The sequence below is a fragment of the Pagrus pagrus genome (assembly GCF_965226575.1).
Source record: "Pagrus pagrus genome assembly, chromosome: 22".
Lineage (NCBI taxonomy): Eukaryota > Metazoa > Chordata > Actinopteri > Spariformes > Sparidae > Pagrus > Pagrus pagrus.
Window position 1 is genome coordinate 23199313 of NC_140204.1, and position 22338 is coordinate 23221650.

The following is a 22338-nucleotide window of genomic DNA, read 5'->3' on the forward strand; positions in this document are numbered from 1 at the left end:
GTGTTTTGTTGCATTTTAAAGAGTTATTAGCTGTCAGTATCTCTGCATTGGAGATCTCACCGCCAAGTAAAGAGTTTTGTTCAGCTGAAACAGAAGGTAGAGTGATACTGTAATACTGTTTGAAAGTGTTGATTTCTGTATGATCTGTAGCTATTTCACCTGTTTTAGTATCATAAATCTTAGGAATTACATGATAGGATTGGGCTAGGCTGGCTTGCTGCGCTAGTAACTTGCTGGCCTTATCACCTGAGTCATAAACGTTGAATTGAGCTTTTGTGAGTAAGTATGTGGCTTTATCGGTGGAGGCAAAGTTGTATTCAGTCTGTAGTCCCAGTCTTTCTATAAAAAGTGCTGGGGTGGGAGAGGATGAATAGTGACTGTCAATCTCTGCAATCGGTCATGAGATATTGGTAAGTTTGGAGTCTCGTGCTTTTTTAGCCCTGGAGGAGTAGTCAATTATTTGCCCACGGAGACAGGCTTTCAGGGTCTCCCATAATGATGAGTGGGAAATTTCTGGGAAAGCATTAGTTTCCATAAAGAAATGAATTTGAGAAGAAACATGCTTCACAAATTCTTCGTCAGCTAGGAGAAGTGGGTTAAAGTCTCCAGTTGCGAGAGGGCCTAACGCAGTTGGGTAACGTTACATGAAATGAGACAGATCTGAACAGCTCCATGATCTGATATAGTGATACTGTGATAAGAGCAAGAGCTAACATTTCACAGTAACCTGTTATCTCGAAGAAAATAATCGATGCAGGTGGACAATGGAAAAAAAGGAGAACGCTTTCTTATTGTTAAATTTAAATCTCCAGATTTTCGAGACACCATTCTGAGCCTAGCAGATTTAGCTTTGGCAGATTTGGAGAGAGGTTGGACCTTGTTAAACGACCTGTCTGATATGTACACAGTACACAGTTAAAGTCGCCTCCTATAATCAAATTGTAATTATTATCAATGTGTATGGTAGAAAACAGCTTATTGAAGAAATTACAATCATCATAGTTTGGGGCATAACTGGCGAACAATTGACCTGAGACAATAACAAACCTCCCATTTGTATCAGGAATCACATCCTTAGCTTGAAATGGAATGTCTTTATGTATGAGAATTGCTGTCCCTCTGGCTTTAGCATGAAATAAATAAATATATGGGAAAACATAATAGCGATGGCAAAAATAAAGACTACCAATAAAGTAAAGAAGACTATCTGAATGGGGACTGGGACTTGAACAGTGCTTTCAACTACCAGCTTTAAGAACACTTGAACTCAGTTTTCACAAGGAAACAAAACCATACTGAATTTAGCATGAAACTCTGTATAAAAGACACTGGCATTGGCAAATGGAATCACAATGGGGACAGTACTTAATAAACGTTCATTAATAACAGATGCCACTCTTTTCTTGGAGACCTCTACACTGTAGTCAGGAAAGATGTGTACTACGGACCTGCGAAAACAGAGGGACGTGCCGTTTTCTAAGTCGTCCGTCTTGAGTTTGAGGGGATTGTTTTCTTTGGACAGGTATGCAGGTGGACTCAAGGGTTGCCAGTCTCATTTCCATATCGTTAAATCTCGTCTCCATGTGTTAAATTGCCTGGCCGTGGCTTTGATAGTTGCTCGGTCAGCAGAAAGCTGGTCAGAAAGTTTGGCTATGATGCTGTCCGCCATTGACTTGAGAAGTTTCTGCATGTCAGCCAGGTTTAGCGGCGTGTTGCTAGTATCATGCTGTTCGTTTTGGCTAGCTTCTGTACCGCCACCAGATTATTTTCTGAAGGTTGCTCTTCTGTATGTTTGTTTGGCTTTTTTGAAGGTTTTCCCATGTTAACTGGTCCTTCACACAAGTTTGCACGAGGTAATTGCGGTAATAAATCCCGTATGGTTTGGATTTAGACAGTATTTCAACAGAGCTCTCCCGGTGTGCGACCCACTCCGTCATTAGTCAATGACAGAGGTCAACCGAACCGGAAGCCTCGACTTGTAATTTTTCTTATGGACCTTTCTGTAATGTTGATGTGTTTTCTGTAATGTTGTGTTTTCTGTACTGTTGTGTTTTCTGTAAAGTTGATGTGTTTTCTGCAATGTTGATGTGTTTTCTGTAATGTTGTGTTTCTGTAAAGTGGATGTGTTTTCTGTAATGTTGTGTTTTCTGTAAAGTTGATGTGTTTTCTGTAAAGTTGATGTGTTTTCTGTAATGTTGATGTGTTTTCTGTAATGTTGTGTTTTCTGTAATGTTGTTGTGTTTTCTGTAATTTTGTGTTTTCTGTAATGTTGATGTGTTTTCTGTAATATTGATGTGTTTTCTGTAATGTTGTGTTTCTGTAAAGTTGATGTGTTTTCTGTAATGTTGTGTTTTCTGTAAAGTTGATGTGTTTTCTGTAATGTTGTGTTTTCTGTAATGATGATGTGTTTTCTGTAATGTTGTGTTTTCTGTAATGTTGATGTGTTTTCTGTAATGTTGTGTTTTCTGTAAAGTTGATGTGTTTTCTGTAATGTTGTGTTTTCTGTAAAGTTGATGTGTTTTCTGTAATGTTGTGTTTTCTGTAATGATGATGTGTTTTCTGTAATGTTGATGTGTTTTCTGTAATGTTGTGTTTTCTGTAATGTTGTTGTGTTTTCTGTAATTTTGTGTTTTCTGTAATGTTTATGTGTTTTCTGTACTGTTGTGTTTTCTGTAATGTTGATGTGTTTTCTGTTATGTTGTGTTTTCTGTAATGTTGATGTGTTTTCTGTAATGTTGTGTTTTCTGTAATGTTGATGTGTTTTCTGTAATGTGTAATATTAGCTATTAATGTGTAATTATTATAGTTACTCTTAATGCCTGTCACTGGGTTGAATTCCAAAGTATCTGGGTTGGATAAGTAATAAAACTAAAACTATTTTTATTGAGAAGTGCTGAGGATGAACTGAGCAGTATAACAGCCTGAGGAAAGAAGCTGCTTTGTAGTCTGGCGGTAAGGCACGGCCCTAAAAGAAAGTTTATTTTGTTTCACCATGATGATATAAGCTTACAGTTATTAATCTTATATAGCCACAAATAGAAAGAATGAAAACTTGTATTAAAAGTATGTCACATTTTTTTTCCCTTTCAAAACAAATGCATGCCCTAGCCAGATCAAGATGTTTACACAAGAACACAAGGGGGGGGGTACTTCTGCTTTTGTCCACAGGGGCCGCCAGAATTAACACCAAATGAAAGTTTGTAGGTGCTTTCATTACCTTACAGGTTCATGTGGTGGGCCCCGTCGAGGAAAAATCACTGCATTTAAAGTTGTTTAAACTGGTATAGTTTCCAGCAGCTGCAACAGGTCAATGCAAATGGATGCATAATAATGTCATAGATAATATTCACAGGGGACATTATTGGACAACCACTACTTTTTCTGCTGATGACATGAAGCTGAAGTAGGGAATAGTTTTACAATGTGTTATCAGTGCTTTTACTTAAGTAATGGTTCTGAGTCCTTCTTTCAACACTTGGTGCCAGTACAAGTAGATGCTGTAACGTAAGAGTGAACATTGTGATTTGTAGGTCTGCTCATGTTGTGTGGATGGTTGTGGTGTCCAGCAGGCTATCATGCGGAGGCGTGGTTTTTGTCCCTAAACTGCGGAAAAGGGTTGAATGATCCCAAAAGCTTGGGGCAACAGGAGCACCAGAGGACACTGCGTAATACTGCGGAGCAGCACAGACAACAGACCAGCATATATTAGCAACACTGTTTCCACAGGACTGAAGACATGGGGGACAAAGCGGGGACCAGGTACGAGAATCAGTCTGTTGTTTCATATGTGCTGTCAGAAAAGGGGAAAAGAAGACGGAGCCGAGGTCCCGTTAATTCGTGAGGAGAAAAAGATAACAGTCCAAGACCATTTGAACCCGGATTATTTAAAAGTTTGTTTGAGTAAACACGTAAAATAGACCTTCTACACCTATTAAACACCGTTTAACACGATTCACATGACTGTCGCTCTCCTCGGCGGAGTTTGAAGACTGGAAGTGGAAGTTTTCAGTTGATAGAAGACTTTACCGATTAAAGAGGGAATGCCAAAAATAATGACAAGTTTAAAGTGTTGTGTTGCGATGTAGGCGATGAGCAGGCAGCGACACACTGTCAACTTCTCGAAAGAGAAACGGAACTTCCTCATGTGAGACGGAGGCTGTTGGGGGTTTCACAAGAGCCCAGAGAGCAGCCACAGTCTGCACCGCTGTGTGTCTGACGTGGAGGATATTCAAGTTACATATTCAAGTTCAACTTTGTCAGACTCTGCAGGTGTTTGACACGTTGTCGCTCTTCTTCAGAAATCCCGAAATTGCAGCAAATACTGTGCCGGTGTAGCTGCTGTTACTCAGTTTCACTGGGCTCCATGAAACATTCAAAATGAGGAGACAGGTTCCTCTTCTCCTGCAGCTCATTCAGCTCATTCAGTCTGTAGAGGCTGACTTATTTTTGAGGAAGACAGACATCTTGTATAAAAGTAGTAATGCAAAAGTCTCAAGTAGGCTATAAGAACAATGGCAAAAAGTGATGGTAGTTGACTATTTACAGGTTTTTGGAGGTGTCTTCCTATAAAGTGCCACTAGGGGGCGCCAAAGAGAGAAATATTAAAGAGTCGTTTCACCGAAACAACGGTCAGCGAACGACAACAATTCAATGAGCGTGCTTACCTCAGTGTTATATGTACATTGCTGGTAATGATAATGAATGATAATTAGCATCATAGCTAAGCAACGTTTTAGCTAAAATGCCGGTGACTGAACCTGAGTCAAATTATTTTTCAAATTCATACTTTTACTTTTCACTTGTCCATGTTTTCATGTCCAGATAAAAGATAGGACTGCAACTAAAGCTTATTTCATTGTCAGTTAACCTCCCAATCATTTTCTTCAGGTAACACTTGTTGACTTCTTGCTTCTTCACAGAATTTGTCAGTATTATGAGAACGTGATGAGCATAAATGCATAAAAGCTTCTGTGCAAGCTCATATGTCATGTGCCATCTGCAGACACTTGTTCCACAGTGTTGCGTTACGAGCAGAAACAACGCTTCATGCAGAGCTGTGCTGCACACTTACCTTGAAAGGCAGATGGCCATGCAGGATCTTGTGATCTTGCGAATCCATTTGCCAGGCTTCGAGTATTGCACTTGTGGTTGAACCACGGTGGTCTGTCTAGACAGCGTTCTGTGAGGTATGGTTTAGATGTGTCAGCCAATGAGAGAAGTGACTGTTTGTTGTAAATGCAACATTGGTTTCAACTCCACAAACATGGTCAAAGTTGTCATCTTCACAGCCAGAGGCTTTCTAATGCTATACAAATGAACTACTAGGACTTAGAGAAGAATAATGATACTTGGAAATACATTGCATGGAAAATGAACTGCCCAATCAGAACTGTGTATGTAAATTACTGTCTGAACATTAAACTTGCTTGCAAAAGTCTTGAATTTGCAATCAACTGTGACTGGAGCAGCACTCTACAGCTGTTAGTTTTGTGAAACTGTACTGTGAAATAATTTTACACTGTAACGTTTTATGAAGATTAGATGTTTTTTTGCCCTTAATGGATATGGGATAGATAGGAAGGGGTTCACATGTCCTGTGTTAAGGAAGTAAAAGGACATTTTTGTTGATAATCAGGATGTGAGTTCTGTTCTTTGGCCATGTTTTCTTTCCTCAGAATGTAAAAGACAGCACATTCCTGCACAGGGACATGCTAAGGTTCCTAAAACTGCTGTGGTGTGCATAAACTTGGTAAAGCTGACTTGACAGCATCTCTGCTTGTAGACCAGTGCATTTCCAACAACCTTTTTCTACAATGAAGTTGTGTGCTGTTGTGGTCACACACACAGACTTGGAAGGTTAGCAGATTGATCACAATGGCAACAAAATAATTCCTGGCGTACACATTACTGGAATGCACTGGCCACATTTCCTGGAATACACTTCAGCCTCTTCCTGTTTAGCTTCGGTGACTCTGTTCTTCTCTTGCTGCTTTGCTTTTGACCAACTTTTAGTCTCAGTCGTACCCCGATTATTAGCAGTTCTCCATAATAACCAAATTATAGAGATTGTAGTTAATTAAGCTATAAATGCTCACTGTGTGTGAAACAAGAGCAAAAAATATTTCTAAAGTCCACACCACCCACAGCAACTTGAAAAGATCTAATTGGATTCTCTCTGTAAAGTAAATTCTCTGTAAAATGTAAAGCTAAACAAGACAAGTCATTTGAGCTAACCTTTTTTGTTATTTGGCACTTTATGAGTAAAATTGACTTGACTTGACAATAGTAGACAAGTTTTATAGACTTCAACCGCTAACATACTTGATTTTAAGAACGTGTAGTCGTGTTTTGAGTGACATCGTTCACATACTCATCTGTGTATTTTGTGTGTACCTCAAGGATCAAAAACTTCAAATTTTCCAAGATTTAGACACTGGAGGAAGTTACTATATGGTTAAAGGGGTTTAACCTTTTCTGGAAATACGCGTATTCGCCTGCTTTTTGAGCGAGAGGCCCAGTCCCATTGCCAACACATTCAGACTCACAGACTTTGAGGCAGTTCCTGATATGTCCACAAGGGCACTGTCAACTCATGAGGACCCCCCCACAGACTTTGAGCCCTTTATGACCACTATCTGTAAATCCGCATTTCTGCAGACTTTGCCAGAGGGAAATACCCCCAGGTCATAGTGTTGTAACATTAAACCTGGGGTTACCATGGGTTATAAGGAAAACATAAAAAACAATGATAATCCAGATGATAGCACTCTTGAATATCTGATTAATTTTATTATTTTAAATACATACATTTTGTTTGTGTTAATCAAAGTTTTCTTAATCAAAACCTAAGATCTGGCGTTTTTTCTAAAAGAACTGTTTCTCTACTTTAACCACTCAGTCTATCAATCAACAAAAAAGTAAACTTTTGAAACATTATGGATTTTTTTCTGAAACCTCTGAATGAATATGTTTCTATTTGTGTTTATGTGTACTCCTATTTTTTGCTTTTATCATATATTTTAAAATGTAAACTAAAAGGTCCTGAACCCCACAAGGCAAAGTGGAATGTTCCAAAGTGCTTAATAAATATGACATCAGAGATGCTTTCATCACACATTCTGCTGCTGCTGCTGCTGGATATCAGTTTGATATGATGTAGCTCCACTTTTGATGCCTTCCTTAAACTGTACCTCTTAGGCCTTCACTTCCTCTGTTGCTAAGGAGGCACTTCAAGCTATTGATTGCAGAAACCAACCAGCAAAGATAAACTAGACCCATATATCTTTTAAAGCACTGTGCCCCGTGTATTGCTGAACAAATTACATATCCATTTAATCTCTCCATTTCTACTGGAGTTATCCATCAGGTCTGGAAATCTGCACATTTAGTCTCACTGCAGAAAGGTGGTGATTAAAATGATCAACTATCGGCCAAACTGCCCTGTCCACTGAAGACTTTGGCTGGAAGCTAGAAAGAGCAAGGCAGAATGTCCAAGGCATGGAAGCAGGGCTGAGAGACTGCAGGCTAGGCAGACACAGGGTCACGACACTACAGCAAACATGTGTTTGATATTTGTATACTGATTTTTTTTTTTACTAATTGGTAAACATATATGCAGATATTGATGGCAGATTCTATGATAAGTTGATATCAGCTTCCACTCAAAGATGGAAAATGGAGAATAGATAAATGCTTGCAATCATATAAATAAGTCACAGGCTGGGCTCATTCATGTAATGTCAATGTAGACGACAAGCCCAGCTTACAAAGGGGAAATCTTTAAAGTGGTGTTAAAGCACCCATGGTGACAAGAGACTAATGTGAGATCTGAAAGACCAAACAAGCTGGAATCAAAGCTGGAATCCTGTTGCATGCTTCAATACATTGCTCAGACCTTCTATTTTTTAAACTACAGGTGTTGCTTACATTGCTTGAATAATATTGGGGAACATTTTCAAACATAATACTGCATTGAATTTGTGTAGCTAAGAGTACATTTCCGATCTAACAGGTCGTGAACTGCCAGATTTCTGTAGCCTGCTTCAGCCGGGGTCAATAATAAGATGGCAATAATGAAAGAATCCCAGTTTCACATACACTCTCTGTTAACAAGAGATGCTCTCTCCCTCTTTCACAGAGTCTTTAAGAAGTCCAGCCCCAACTGCAAGGTAGGATATGTGCTTCTGTGTGTGTGTGTGTGTGAGTGTGTGTGTGTGTGTGTGTGTGTGTGTGTGAGGAGGGGTTTATATCATTATTCCTTCCTCCACCCAGGTCTCCTGTTGTGGATTAGCATAGTCACTCTTTTCTCCATCCATCCATTCTTTCTGCTTGTCTCCTTTCAACAGCTCACAGTTTATCTGGGGAAGCGAGACTTTGTTGATCACTTAAACTACGTAGATCCAGTAGGTAAGTATAAACACAAACACATTTGCGCACGCACAAACACACACACAAAATTCAGTGCAGTGCAGATTTTTAGAAGGACTGAGGTCATGAGTCCCATATTGTATTTATTCAATTAACTCTGAAACATGGATTTCTAAATGCTGTTTACTGTAACAGACCTTTCCACACTAAATATCTATAATAACATTTTGGTGGTGGAATACTGATTTTTTTTTTTACTTGTAGTCACATTTAAATATATTGAGTTTAAAATACTGAATGCAGCATATACAATTCACACTATGCATTATTATTATTATTATTATTATTATTATCATCATTATTATTATTTAATTTGGGTTCATTTAAGAAGTTTCTTCCAGATTGCTAAATGACCCAATTTCCCAGAAAAAATACATATGACATGACCTCAGTGAGCTCAAACCTGAACCAGATAGATATCTGTAATGTCCTCTGCTACATTTTCACAATCTTTTTAAACTCCTTTAATCACTTCCCCTTTGTATTTGTACAGAAGAGGATTAGGGCCACTGTAAAAAATCAAAAGACTTTAAACACAGAACTTATTTTTTAAAGTGGCTGTTATCCTATTCTGTACATGTGATGCATTTATAGGGATATTTTATCTTAAATATTTTATATTTGAAGGTTTTTTTTTGCAGTATCAGTAGGTATTTCCTGTTCTAACTTTCAAGGTGACTTAAAGTGAAGTTTTGAAATGTAATCTAAATTAGGCACCAATCAGTTGGGCTGAATGTCATGCACCACTTACAGTACAAATGGAAAGATCTATCTTACAAACCTACATTCACATCAAACATAAAGTCTACAACACTTCAGTGTAACCCAGCTTATGGCTTTACCACATGAGAAATACACAAGGCCAAGTGAAGCAGAACAAGACAGGTAATGCAGATAGTGGGCATAACAGTAGTATTGAACAAGAACAAGAGTAAAAGGCATTGACAGAAAGGTGAGATGGAAATAAACAATGCTGTTGAGTCCAAAAAACAAAACCTTATATATATAAAAGATATATTGTAAAGATGGAATCCTCAAAAGACAAAAGAGGAGTGTATGAGATCAACATAAAGACAAGAGACTCTACAGTTAACCATCATCATTAAGAATACTTGCTACACGAATCGGACTTAGAAGCCCTTTAAAGATGCTTGAATCGTTGAGGAGCATGCATGTCTAATCCAGACAGCGATTGACAACAGAGGCATGACCTTTACAATGCACTTGTTACAACCAGGGCCAAGGGGGGGAACCCTGGCACAACATATAAACAAGACTCCCCTCTTCTCATCTCCCAAACACCACCAGCAGCAAAGTATTTTAAAGGTTTTATGTAAAAACACATCTAAAAACAAACGAACATGCTGGCAGTCTGGCTTCGAGGCAGGAACCAATCAGCTCCCTCAGACAACCTACTCACAAGGCAAGACAGAGGGACTACATCAGAGGAAATTAAAGAACGTACATAAAAATTTTCATATGGCCTCCGGGGTCAGAACACAATCATAAAATGAATCTCACTGTTGGTCCAAACCCAGGCTCTGTCGGCTCCTCAGTGATGTGTTTGGTTTAGAAATGCAGCCCCTTAACTGTGCAAGTATTATACACATAGCAGAAAATCTGTGTGTGTGTGTGTGTGTGTGTGTGTGTGTGTGTGTGTGTGTGTGTGTGTGTGTGTGTGTGTGTTCTCTAGATGGAGTGCTTCTTGTAGACCCAGAGTATCTGAAAGATCGAAAAGGTAAAAAAACCTTGTGGTTATACAGTAAGTAGATGAAATACAGTAACAGTCTGTCATATTTGATGACTGAATTATCAATTGACAATCTATTTAATCAATGTTTTCTTCCATCCGCAGTGTTTGTAACTCTTACTTGTGCATTTTATTACGGTCGGGAGGACCTGGATGTATTGGGCCTTTCCTTCCGTAAGGATCTGTACGTCAGCACCGTCCAGGTCTTCCCTCCTCTGCAGGAAGAAAAGAAGCCTCTTACTCATCTGCAGGAGAGGCTGCTGAAGAAGCTGGGTCAGCATGCCTACCCCATCAACTTCACTGTAAGACTCAGCCTTAGACCAGCAGACCTCGCCCTTTATGTCATGACCATTAAATCTAATCTACTGTAAACTGATGTTACAGCTGATTAGACTTATTCAGGAAGACATGGTGTTGCTCCGGTTAGAGTTTGCACAGATGACAAAAAAGAGTGAATTGTATTGTGGCCAATGATGGTGGTGTCATCTGCATACTTCACAATAGAGTTCTCTCCATGTCTGGGATTGCAGTCTTGGGGGTACAGTGTGAACAGGAGGGGGTTAAGCGCACAGCGCTGGGGGGCTCCGGTGTTCAACACTGTGGAGTGGAGGAGGTTTGACTGCCAATCCGACCTCTCTGGGTTCTGTTTGTGAGGAAGTCCATTATGTAATTGCAGAGTGTTGTACTCAAGCTCATAGGGTCAAGTTGTCCAATTAGTTTCATGGGGGAGATTGTGATAAAGCCTGAGCTGGATTCAACAAACAGCATCCTGATGTAGCTGTTGTTATTATCAAGGTGTGTGAAGACTGACTGGTGGGCAGTGGATATGGCATCCTCTGTGTATCTATTGGTTCTGAATGGACACTGGTGAGAGTCCAGGCTGGCAGGGATGGTGCCTTTGATGTGCTGGAGAACTACTTTCTCAAAGCACACAGAATGGCAGTGAGTGCCACAGGAGGTAGTCATATAAGCCCTTTTCATACAGAGACTCTGCATTATCGCTGCAGCGAAGGCTCGCCTTTTCTCTGCCTTTGTTTGCTCACACTAAACCAAGGAGCACTGGTGTGAAGGTGCACATCATGACTGTTTGTGATCATATGGATGCTGTTATAATGTGTTGTGATTGAGATCCTGACCCACCATGCATCCTGGAAAGTGTCAAAGTTATGTTTTTCACTCTAAATTACATAATTGCATAACAGCCATCCGTAAACAGCAGATGCTGCCTGGTCTTTCGCGGGGAGGGATGCTGTTGTCTGGGGGAAAGTTCACTGAAGCCTCGGTCAGAAGGGCTGACCGTCGCAAGAATTTTACAAGTTCCCAGAGACAGTTACTACAACAACACACAAAGACATGTGAGTTAAAGTTATTTGCTCTGAATTGCATAACATAATCATGGCCATTCAACTGCGGGAGCCATCTGGCTCTGCTGCCGGGGCAGAAATGTGGCGAAGAGTCAGTAGGACAGACAGGATGACAGACACTTTTCCAGGTATAACTGCAGTATTTTTTTCCTCATATAAGTTGCCAAAGACACTATCAGTTACCACATTACTGTTGTTTGGTCCTGTAACGTTGCTTTGTGGGACACTTCTCTTTTATTTGATGAGTGAAGGATCTGTTTAGCTGTCAGACTGTGAACACCATCAATCCGTCACACCCCTGATCTGGATAGAGCCCTCACATCTCCTTCATTTCATTCAGTCCATGGATGATGCAGACCATTCAGCTCTGGTCCAGCCAATCACTCAGCCCTCTGGCACTACTTTAGCACTATGGCACTATGGATGTGTTTCAGGAATAACATTAGCATTGGCTGCATCTTGCTGAGATAAAGTCTACATCTCTCCCAGATGACTGAACACCTTCACCTTCTTCTTCTGCATGCTTTGAGAACAACTTACCAGCTGCCAAGGTGGAAAAGGCCCAGGAAAGCTGCCCACGAGTAATATTCAGGGCTGACTTGTGCAGATTTCTCAAAAGGATTCATTTGAGAGATGAATCCTTTTGAGAAATGTGTTTTTCATATTTTTAAGAGCACTGTTTCAAGATCTCACAATTTAACTGCCAACCACTGCTTTGCCTGTAATTGTTGTGTAGTAGACAATTAAGACCTTAGATTCTAATTTGTTTTTATGTTTGGGTGTGTTAGATTCCCCAGAATCTGCCTTGTTCAGTGACCCTTCAGCCAGGCGCAGAGGACACTGGGAAGGCGTGTGGTGTGGACTATGAGCTTCAAGCATTCTGTGCCAAGACTGTGGAGGAGAAGATCCACCAAAGGTTCAACACATGCAAACACCTTCAGACTTCAACCCAACTCACGCTCCTAGATATACAGTGTGGTTTTCTAAAAAACTAGGCTAGACATATTCTTTTAAACCAGCTAATATTTTGTATACCAGTTTAGAATACACAGTTCTCTCTGTACTGCAGTTACTGTCACTGGTAACTGTTTTGTTGGCTTGTGGAAGGTGTAGATATGTTATTTCCATAAATGTACATTTATATGAACCTAACCTGCTGTGTATGTAGGAACTCTGTGCATCTGGTGATCAGGAAGGTTCAGTATGCCCCAGAGAAGCAAGGACCACAGCCAATGGTGGAAACCAGCCGCAGTTTCCTCATGTCTGACAGATCTCTGCACCTAGAGGCCTCACTGGATAAGGAGGTAACACTCACACACTTTGATATGCTATCTATATATATGATGACTGGGATCTACATGCGGCTAAGTCACTGTCTCTCTCTAGCTATACTACCATGGTGAGCCCATAAGTGTCAATGTCCAGGTCACCAACAACTCCACCAAGACTGTCAAGAGGGTGAAGATATCTGGTAACTGCACCTGTCCTTACAGATGAACCACTTTTACACAGCCTGTTCAAGGGAGGAATGCTGCACTGTTATTCCACTGTGCCTTTCTATGTAAAATGTATGAACATGGAATGGGGGAAATGGATTAGAATGTTGTTCTGCCATTAAACTGGTGGTGGAGGTAGAAACAGACCCACAGAGACATCTGTGTTAAAAGGGTTGGGCAGGAGATGGCAGGACAGGGTACACACTGTTACACAAGCTGTAGTCATCAAACCTCTTTTGCTTCCAGGAACCTCTTTTTTTTGTGAACTCATAAGAGCCAATTAAGAGTCAATTGAATTAGAATACAGCAATGGCTTTCACACAGTTAAATTGTGTCATATTTTGATGCATGTCTATTCATGCAGTTATGGTATGGGTGATTGGAGCAGCCAAAACTTTCAGCAATTATTTCTTACATTTTCTATACCATATAAAAGTGACATTATATTACACATCATATAATATAATTAAATATATATTGTTGAATATATAATGTCAGCCAAAAGGTCCTATGATAAAACTGCCCAAGCTAGGTTTACTGAGAAGCACCAGCAGTTTTTCCAGTGCCAGTGTGACTTTTTCACATATAAATGTTTCCTTTTTCAGTTCAGGTTTTTTTTAATGCCAAATGTTATTTACAGCCACTGTTCTTACCTCAGAGATTCAGAGCTGACCTAAAGGAATAACTCATGTGATTCACTCCCTCTCTCAGTTCGTCAGTATGCTGATATCTGTCTGTTCTCCACGGCTCAGTATAAGTGTCCGGTTGCCCAGGTTGAAGCAGAGTAAGTTCCTCTTCTGTAATTGTATCCTCCTTTTCACTTATGCTTCATTCAGGGTATCAAGTTGCAGCACTTTAGTGCTACACACATAGAACATATCATTCTAGAGAAGGATAAAATATAAGATAATTTATATACAGTACATATATCCATAAACATGTTTAGACCTAGGAAATAATTCTGTAGTGCATGTTTTTATATGCGTCTGGGGGAATGTGAAAGAACAGATGGATCACTCTTTAACTTCCTCATTTTCTCTTCCTGTTTTGATCCTCTCTCCCTGACCTCTGCCTCCACCCCCAACCTCAGTGACCACGTTTCTCCCAGCTCCACCTCCTGCCATGTCTACACTCTGACCCCAGTTCTGGGCACCAACAGGGAAAAGAGAGGCCTGGCCCTGGATGGAAGGCTAAAGCATGAAGACACCAATCTGGCCTCCAGCACCATGTACACACATTATATACGTCTGTCAGAAAAGGATTTACTGTTTATGCGAACAAGCGCACACACTCCTGGATATGTACACTGATTAACTTCTCTCATACCTGTTTGCATATGACCTGTGTGTATTGCAGAGTAAAAGAAGGAACCAACAAGGAGATGATGGGCATCCTGGTTTCCTACAGAGTCAAAATCAAACTGGTGGTGTCTCTTGGAGGGTAGGGGAACATACTCCAGCTTTTTACAGCAACAGTGTTTTACTCTCTCTTTCTATGTAAAGATACTGCATTCCAAAGAAGTCACCATCTGCAGAAACATGGGGGGGCTGAGGTATATCAGGGACCAGATGCATAAACTCTGAACTGTGATTTTATGAAGAACCATTTCTATCTGAATTTATGAATGCACCCATATTTATATATATATAGAGCAGGCTAAGAGTTACTTTTAATCATGACCCATAATCGTATAGTTAATTCTGTAACATACCTGAGCTGGATGAGGAAACCAAACATGAATTATAAGTTGGCAGTCTGTGCATACCTCCAGTTGTATGCATATAATGCACTCTCACTCAAAGTTTAACCAGACTGCAGAGCTCATTGTGATCAGGGCAGGGTCTCTGTCTTTGTCTGCATGCAGGCTGTGCGAACTGCCCCGCCACTCGCACATCACACATTGAGAGTAGCAAAATACAGGAATATCAAAATATACAGCACCCACACCCCCGACTATTGCTCCTGGACCGGCTGGACCCCCTGTGTTTCCCGCCATTTCCCCCACTGACCGTGATATATTTTTAAACGACATCGTAAAATCGCAATGTACATGAGGGCCTTCAAATCCTTCAAATCCTCCTCTGTGACCAATATAAGACACACCTATTTTAAAGGAGTTAAACCTACATAATTAAAAATGAGCTCCTGTAACACACTTTGACGTGCAAAATCAAAAGAGTTTGGGGGTACTACTGCATATGTGAATAAAACTGTATAAAGTTGTCTCCAGAGGGAGCTATGAGCAGTCTGATAGATACCCTCAATTGTCGTCAGTTGAGTCAGTGTCAGTTGGGACTGAAGAATGCAGGTACCAGGTTTTGATGAGGAAGAAGCATGTAGTGTAAAAAAGATGGTGATCAGTGGAGTTCTCTTTGTACTTTTTTTCTCTGTTTTTCTCTTAGTATATCTTAACAAGGTAATAAGGATATTCAGATAGCCTAGTTAATTGCATATCTTTTGTGTGTGTGTGTGTGTGTGTGTGTGTGTAGGGATGTAGCAGTGGAACTTCCTTTTATCCTGATGCATCCCAAACCAACACACCAGCCCAGCTCCCAATCACAGTCAAGTAGGACACACACCTCAGAAAAGTTAGCAGTGGACCTGTGTGAGCTGCGAGTGTAATTTAATTACATGTTCTTGTTTTGTAGCTGCTCCAGAGACTGATGTTCCTGTGGCTGCAAACCTCATAGAGTTTGACATGAAGTAAGTGTGTGTGTGTATCAGAATCAGAATCAGAATTGTCTTTATTGGCCAAGTGTGTGCACACATACAAGGAATTTGACTTGATTGATCTTATTTTGTTTTCAGTGTACTACTCTGATCAGACATACAGCTAGGGACGAGGACAACAAAAAAAAAAATGAAGAATGGTTTTTAAAAAAAGAATAGAAATTGTGAATGTTCAGAGTGCACTGTACCATAGCATGTTAAAAGAAAGTAGTTGTGTGTACAGTATCGTAAAAACACCATGGCCAACGCCTAGACATTATAAGTCTGTATTCAAGTCAACAGTTCTGTATGTTGTCAACAGTACAAGTAGTGCAAAGAAAAGAAGGATAGTGTGAAAAGAAAGGTTGTATTTCTCTAAGCCATTTATTTACCACATTTTTATTCCCAGACGCATGGATGTGACTTGAGTCCTTTGATCATTCAGTAACATAATTTAGTGACACGACAAAGGGTTTGGATTAGAGAAATGTCATATGTAACTGAATTAGAGATGGAGAGATGGAACCAGATAAGGCTATTTTTTTTATCAAAGGTTATGTTTTACAACGAGTTAAACCAAATGTAAGATGGAACTACCAACACAAATCTTCTTTTTCAGTGAGCTCCATCCAATTGACACGTATAAATTACAGTGACGGGTTTGTAACCCAGTATTCAAAATGAAACAGAGATGAATAATAGATAGCATGTATGGATATATAAGGTTTGAGCTTAAGCTAATACAGATGTGTTCTTGTTGCAAAGGGAAAATATTTCTTGAATCAAAAATAAAATGTCATTTGTATTTGGAGCAATGTTTTCATGCTCCTGCTTTGTTTGGATCCTACAACAAATCTGCACTGACACAAGCATGTGGGCAATGTGATGTACCAGTGGTTTCATGCTATATTCATTCAAGAAGCAAAATCAGGGAAGAGGACTGCATGCCAGAAAGCATGACTGTGAATGTTGCATTGTTTAAAATATTTTAAGAATAAGCTTTGCAAGTGTTTTATGAGAAAGAACGTTTATTCAATATGTTTCTCAGACCTAAAGAATCATATAATGTGTCTTGGTAAGTGACACTCAATGTAAGTTTGTCTACAAAAAACTTCACAAGGTACCTTTAATTTCTCATTCAGACATTACTCCAGAGTTACAGTGTAAACAGTTACTAACGGTTTACCAGTTCAAATATGCACCACAATATACTATATGTAGATTTTGGGGAAAAACAACAACAAGGAAACAACAAATGATTTTTGGGCTGCATGGTAATTCTTCACTGCAATACCACGAGTGTCCACTGGGCAAAATTGGGAGCAAGGCTGAGCGGCTCTGCCATATCCAGGACAATGATACATTCATGTTCTAACGATGTCATAAAAAACTGTTTGTTGAAACAACCTATGATGAGGTAATAGACAACAGATTGCGCCGATTTAGTTTGTAAGAGCAACAGCCAATTAAGAAACACTGCTGGCCGCACCAATCATGTAACTTCATCGTTCAGCTACTTAGCCACAGTCAGCTACAGTTGTGGAGCCGATCCTTGGCACCAGCTAAAAATAAACATGGAAAAAGTGCTGATATAGAACTTTGTGTTACAGTTAAACTGTGGGACCTTTAACATAAACAGATCCTGCGTAGTACATCTTTACTGAAACCTATTTATCTTCACTTCTGTAGTGATACGTTGTTTTGTTTTTTTTGTTATTAAAGTTTTTATTTATTTGTTTAAACAGACAGTGTTACTTTTAGTTAGGCCCACGATAAATGCTCCTATTTAAAACAACCAATGTAAACATTCAGCAATTATATTGACATCAATGCAGTCAGTCAAATCATCGCAGTCAACATCAACAGTATTACAAGCGAGAAAGCAGTCCCATGACCTCTTGAATTTATCCACATCATCATTGATTCTAGCTAACGTGTTCATATGATACAGCCTCCAACATTAATTCCATCCATTTTTTAAGATCTGGAAAGGATGTACTTTTCCAAACCCTGAGAATTATTTGGGCTATCTTTATCACTGCAAGGTCATACTTTGATATACTGGGCAATTCTGTTTGGTCCCCCAGTAGGCCTAATCTTGGTGATACAGGTATTGTTAACCCCACCCATTTCCCTATGCATTCTATTCCTTTTTCCCAGAATGGGTTAATACATTTACATTCCCAAATAGCATGTAAGAATGTTCCTGTCTCTTCCTGACATTTCCAGCATAAGTTATTAGCCAACAAGCCCATTCTGTGAAGCTTAGATGGGGTAAAATAAAACCTATGTATTAATCTGTACTAAGTAAATTTCCCCTTAGCCTCCTTTATATATTTCCCAGTATTTGCTAATATTCTTAGCCAGATCTCATCGTGCAGCTCACATCCTAGGTCTTTCTGACAGACAAATCTCAGATTTTTACATATATTTTTCTGTAACCCATTAAAGATCTTGTAAAACACAGCTGCCCTGCGTGCTATACCAGGTAGTTCCAGAAATTCCATCACTGGATTCTTGTCTTGAATGAATTGACCCTTAGTTATACTGTCCCTGATTTGTAAGGACTTCCAAAAATTACCTTACTTTCCAAATCATATTTTTGCTTAAGTTCAGAAAAGGAAATCAACACTCCATCAGAATATAGGTAATTTATGTTACATATTTCTTTCATAAGCCATTGATTCCAGTAAACAGTCTTTTTCCCAATCTGTATGGCAGGGTTGTGCCACATAGAGGCATATGATTGTCTTAAGTGTGACAAACCACCACACATCCTGTGTACTTCTCTCTATACCACCTTAGAATGAGCCAATACTGGGTTTGAAGAATAATCATGTCCATTAGTTGTTGAGCCATGTGAGAGAACATCCAAAGGTTTGTAGGGGCTTACCATTTCCGCTCAATTTTGATCCAGCTCAGCTCCGGGTCAGTTCCCTCCCAATGCTTAGTCAATCTGGACATTTCAAACGATAGATTATATAGTCTAACATTGGGTAGAGCCATTCCTCCATGTCCCTTGGTGACCACATTTTCTTCATATTAATCCTTGGTCTCTTCTTGTCCCATAAAAAGTATTTTATAATTCTGTCAAATTGCTTAAAGAGCTGTGGTGTGATACGTTGTTTTTAATCCAGGTAGCTGATGAAATTCTTTCCCTTTCTCAGTACTCCCTCCCAGGTTGATGACTTTGTGTTTGAAGACTTTGCTCGCCTGCGGTTAACAGGGATGAAGGATGACAAGGATGTGTGTGAACCCTTCTGTTAGCTCCTCCTCCTTCGCCAGCAGGGTTACTTGTCTGAGTGGGAGGTTACAGGCAACTCAACCCCAGGGCCCAAGAAGAAGATGAAGAGAAAGCCAGACTTGTGAAGACAGCCTCCTGAGTCTTGTCACATGCTTTTAATTGTACCATGTATTCTGTATGGGCTATAAGTGACTGTGTCTCTTGTTAAAGAAGCAGTCCGCAAACAGCAGATGGTAAGTGGATCAGGCCACTTTAGAGTTTAGCTAAGTGAGGTTACTGTAAGTTGTTTTTGGTGATTTTTTTTATTCTGCTGATATCAGTATTATACATGCTGCTGTGATTCAGGATTTATACTTCTAGCAAGGAATAAAGAAGATATTTTTATATTGACAATAAATCAGTTGTTATCTTCAGGTATCAGTGAAACAGTTAAGAGCAATAACACACAAACATTGATTTCCACTTATGGGTCATTCCATGCCAACTCACCCAAAATCCAGTACTTTTTTTCCGAGTTCATGTCATGGATTTTCCTTGAAAAAAATCATGTTGAAACTTCTATTACATTCATGGCACCTTGTAAAATCCTTTAGCTGTACTCCAAATAGCCTGCTTTGTAGGTTCCTAATTTTTGAAGTGTGGTCCTCAACATTTTAGTGATTCTTTGTATGTGTATTCTAAAACCTCAGCAATCACTTATTTTTCACTGGTTCGGGTTGAAATTTGTCCTGAACATCCAAGAGACCCTAAGGGACTTTGCAACATGTATTTATTTAAATAGTTGTTGCTGAATGGTTACAGTAATCAAATTATAACCAATCTATTACAAGCTGTAACATGCACATTTCCAGAACCCAATGAAAAACTGGCTCAATAGGTATCAGACAGATAGAAAATCTTGAAGTCAAAACAGTACAAATGCCTACTGATGATATAAAACCGCTGAATGTAATATTACAGCCAGTGAAAATGACAAAAATTAGCTAGTTTCAGAAAATCATAAACGATGAAGGAGTGTTGAAGTCAGAATTCTGACTTTTTTTCTCAAAATTTTGATAATTTCATCCTTAAATTTCAAATGATTGAAAATGAACCCATTAGCTGATTTATGTCACTTGCTCCAAGTGCCGAGGGTAGGCCTATGTCAACAAGGGGCATGTTAAAGACTAATCAAACACAGCTAAGGTGTCTCCTACAGTCTACTTGTGTATGTGCACTGGAGGCTTCAAGTTTCTGCATCACACTATTGTGCAAACTATTTGTGATGTCACAAATCATGCTTGTAGGCCCGCCTCTTAAAATCAGATTTTTGATGAGCACAGAGAAAATATGCTCTTTCAGCAGGGGAATGGCCTTCTACTGTTGAACTCTGCACAAACATCAGTCTACACAGTGAAGCACAAACAGAAGAAGAAAAATGGAGTTTGACTAGATTTTAAATTTCCAAATGTGTTGTTAATGGGTATTTGTACATTGTTGACAGAAGTCCAATTCAATAATACAATCTTGCTTTAAAAAAAAATGCTCTAGGATGCTGATTGGTCCACTGCTTTGTTCCAGAGTCAACTGTCTATATAGCCTGACCAACACTGATTTTTCAAGGCAATTACTATATTTAAGAGTAAAAATAATCAGATATTGACCTATGATATTAATTTTTTAACAAACATTTTTCAACAACCTCTTTTTCTCTAATTCTTGCAAAGTACAAATTGGAGCACAGTCTAGAGCCATAGTATGTATACAGCACAGGTTAGCTGGAGCACCACAGCCTTTGGTACATGGATTATTCTGTCTACACTGTGATGTCATTGTCAAATATCAACCAAATATTCACTGGATTTCTTAAGTGATATTCTTTCGTCTTTGTCACCACCCTTCTAATTTGACATGTCAGTTCCAACTACAGAAGGTAATTTCTGATGAAAATGCAAAACTGAATTGCTGGCTTTAATCTTTTTGAAGTAGCATATGAAGGAGTATGAAAAGGCATAAAAGTGGGGTGAGGTTAAGGGATTTAAAATGTGCTCTAGGCTGGGAGCTAAACTGCATTGCTGGTTTAAATTTGTATATAAAAGCATCTGAAGGAGTATGAAGAAACAGAAACAGTGGGAAAGAGTTAAGAGTCACTTTCCCTCTGCTCACCAAGTCTTTCCTGTGTCAGTCTGAGTTTTTTAGTGTCTCGAAACAGGCTCTCTAGTTTTTGCATATAGATTTTAGAATAGTGAAGTGATGTAAATGTGAGCCATTTAACTCCAACAATATCACTATAATCAAACCTGAGAAGTATTAAACTCCCAAATACGCTATATTGTAATATCAATACTATATATATATGTTGTAAGAAAAAACCTATTACAAGATACTCAAATAATCATCAAGGGTTTTAAATAAAAATGTGTTTATTTTGTCAAAAACATAAGAAAAGTCTTCATAATTGAGGGTGATGTAAACTTGAACTGATCACGTAAAAAACACACGTTTAGTAAATGATGGTGAGCTGAATTAAACACAATATTGAGCAAGCAAAAGAAGTCCAGATTTAAGAGCGTGCAGGACAAATATTACTGTGTTTTTTGAGTTAATGAGGACAGCTTGGTGTATGTAACTGAGATGTTGAAGACACAAGAGACTTCTTTCAAAGATTTGGGCCACAAACTTTGCAACACCTGATCTGAAAGTGAGACTTCTACCTGTTTGACCCCATCCTCTAAGTAACATCAGGCTTCTCTCACTTATGTAGCTACTATCTAGGACTGTCATATAACATACTAATGGCCATATCTTGGAACATGGACTTCTCAGTAACTCAGCAGCTTGTACAATTCTTTACAGGAAAATACTGAGAATAGAAACTTACTGAATAGTACTAACAAAAATTGGTCTCATCTATTTAACTCTATACAAACCATGTGAAGGCAAAGATGCTGTAGGAGTTCTTCACAAAATGGACTGTTGCTTGGCAACAATACTGCTAAATACAGCAGTTGTCTCATCTTCAAACCCTGACTGGGTCCATACCTCTATATTGCTGCTCTGCTTCAGTTGTTTCAATAGTTCACAGTGTAATGAATGAATAAATAAATGATGTGAGAAAAATCTCAATTCTGTCTGATATTGAAGTTTCTTCCAGCTATCAGGACAAAAAACCAAATCCTGCACCACCTTTGATTATTTGTGCTTGCTTTCATGTAGGAACCTTTCTTGGTCAAAGTAAATCATGTCTTTCTTTACTTTCTCACCTGCATAATATAGTGGGTTTTTTTGCCTTTTAAAAACATTGTCTGAGTTAGTATTTTCAGCATATTTCCCGTTTCATTTTCTATGAGCTGCAGAGTTACTGGAACC

At 39.1% G+C, this 22338-nt stretch overlaps 1 protein-coding gene across 1 annotated transcript; it reads left to right on the top strand.

The window, feature by feature from the left end:
- The first annotated feature begins 3627 nt into the window (after positions 1 to 3627).
- Positions 3628 to 22095, top strand: arrb2b (arrestin, beta 2b). Its single transcript, XM_084343390.1, has 14 exons — positions 3628 to 3759; positions 8138 to 8168; positions 8346 to 8406; positions 10121 to 10165; positions 10283 to 10479; positions 12330 to 12457; positions 12710 to 12845; positions 12928 to 13012; positions 13749 to 13821; positions 14128 to 14265; positions 14394 to 14477; positions 15527 to 15603; positions 15686 to 15740; positions 18914 to 22095. Exons 1-14 carry the CDS (start codon positions 3737 to 3739, stop codon positions 19011 to 19013), a joined length of 1233 nt encoding a protein of 410 aa, XP_084199516.1. The 5' UTR covers positions 3628 to 3736; the 3' UTR covers positions 19014 to 22095.
- Positions 22096 to 22338: the final 243 nt, after the last annotated feature.

Coding starts and splice junctions, on each gene's coding strand:
- arrb2b (XM_084343390.1), top strand. CDS start 3,737: ATGGGGGACAAAGCGGGGACCAG. Junction 10,166..10,282: donor GTATCTGAAAGATCGAAAAG/GTAAAAAAACCT, acceptor TTCCATCCGCAG/TGTTTGTAACTCTTACTTGT. Junction 15,741..18,913: donor CTCATAGAGTTTGACATGAA/GTAAGTGTGTGT, acceptor TCCCTTTCTCAG/TACTCCCTCCCAGGTTGATG.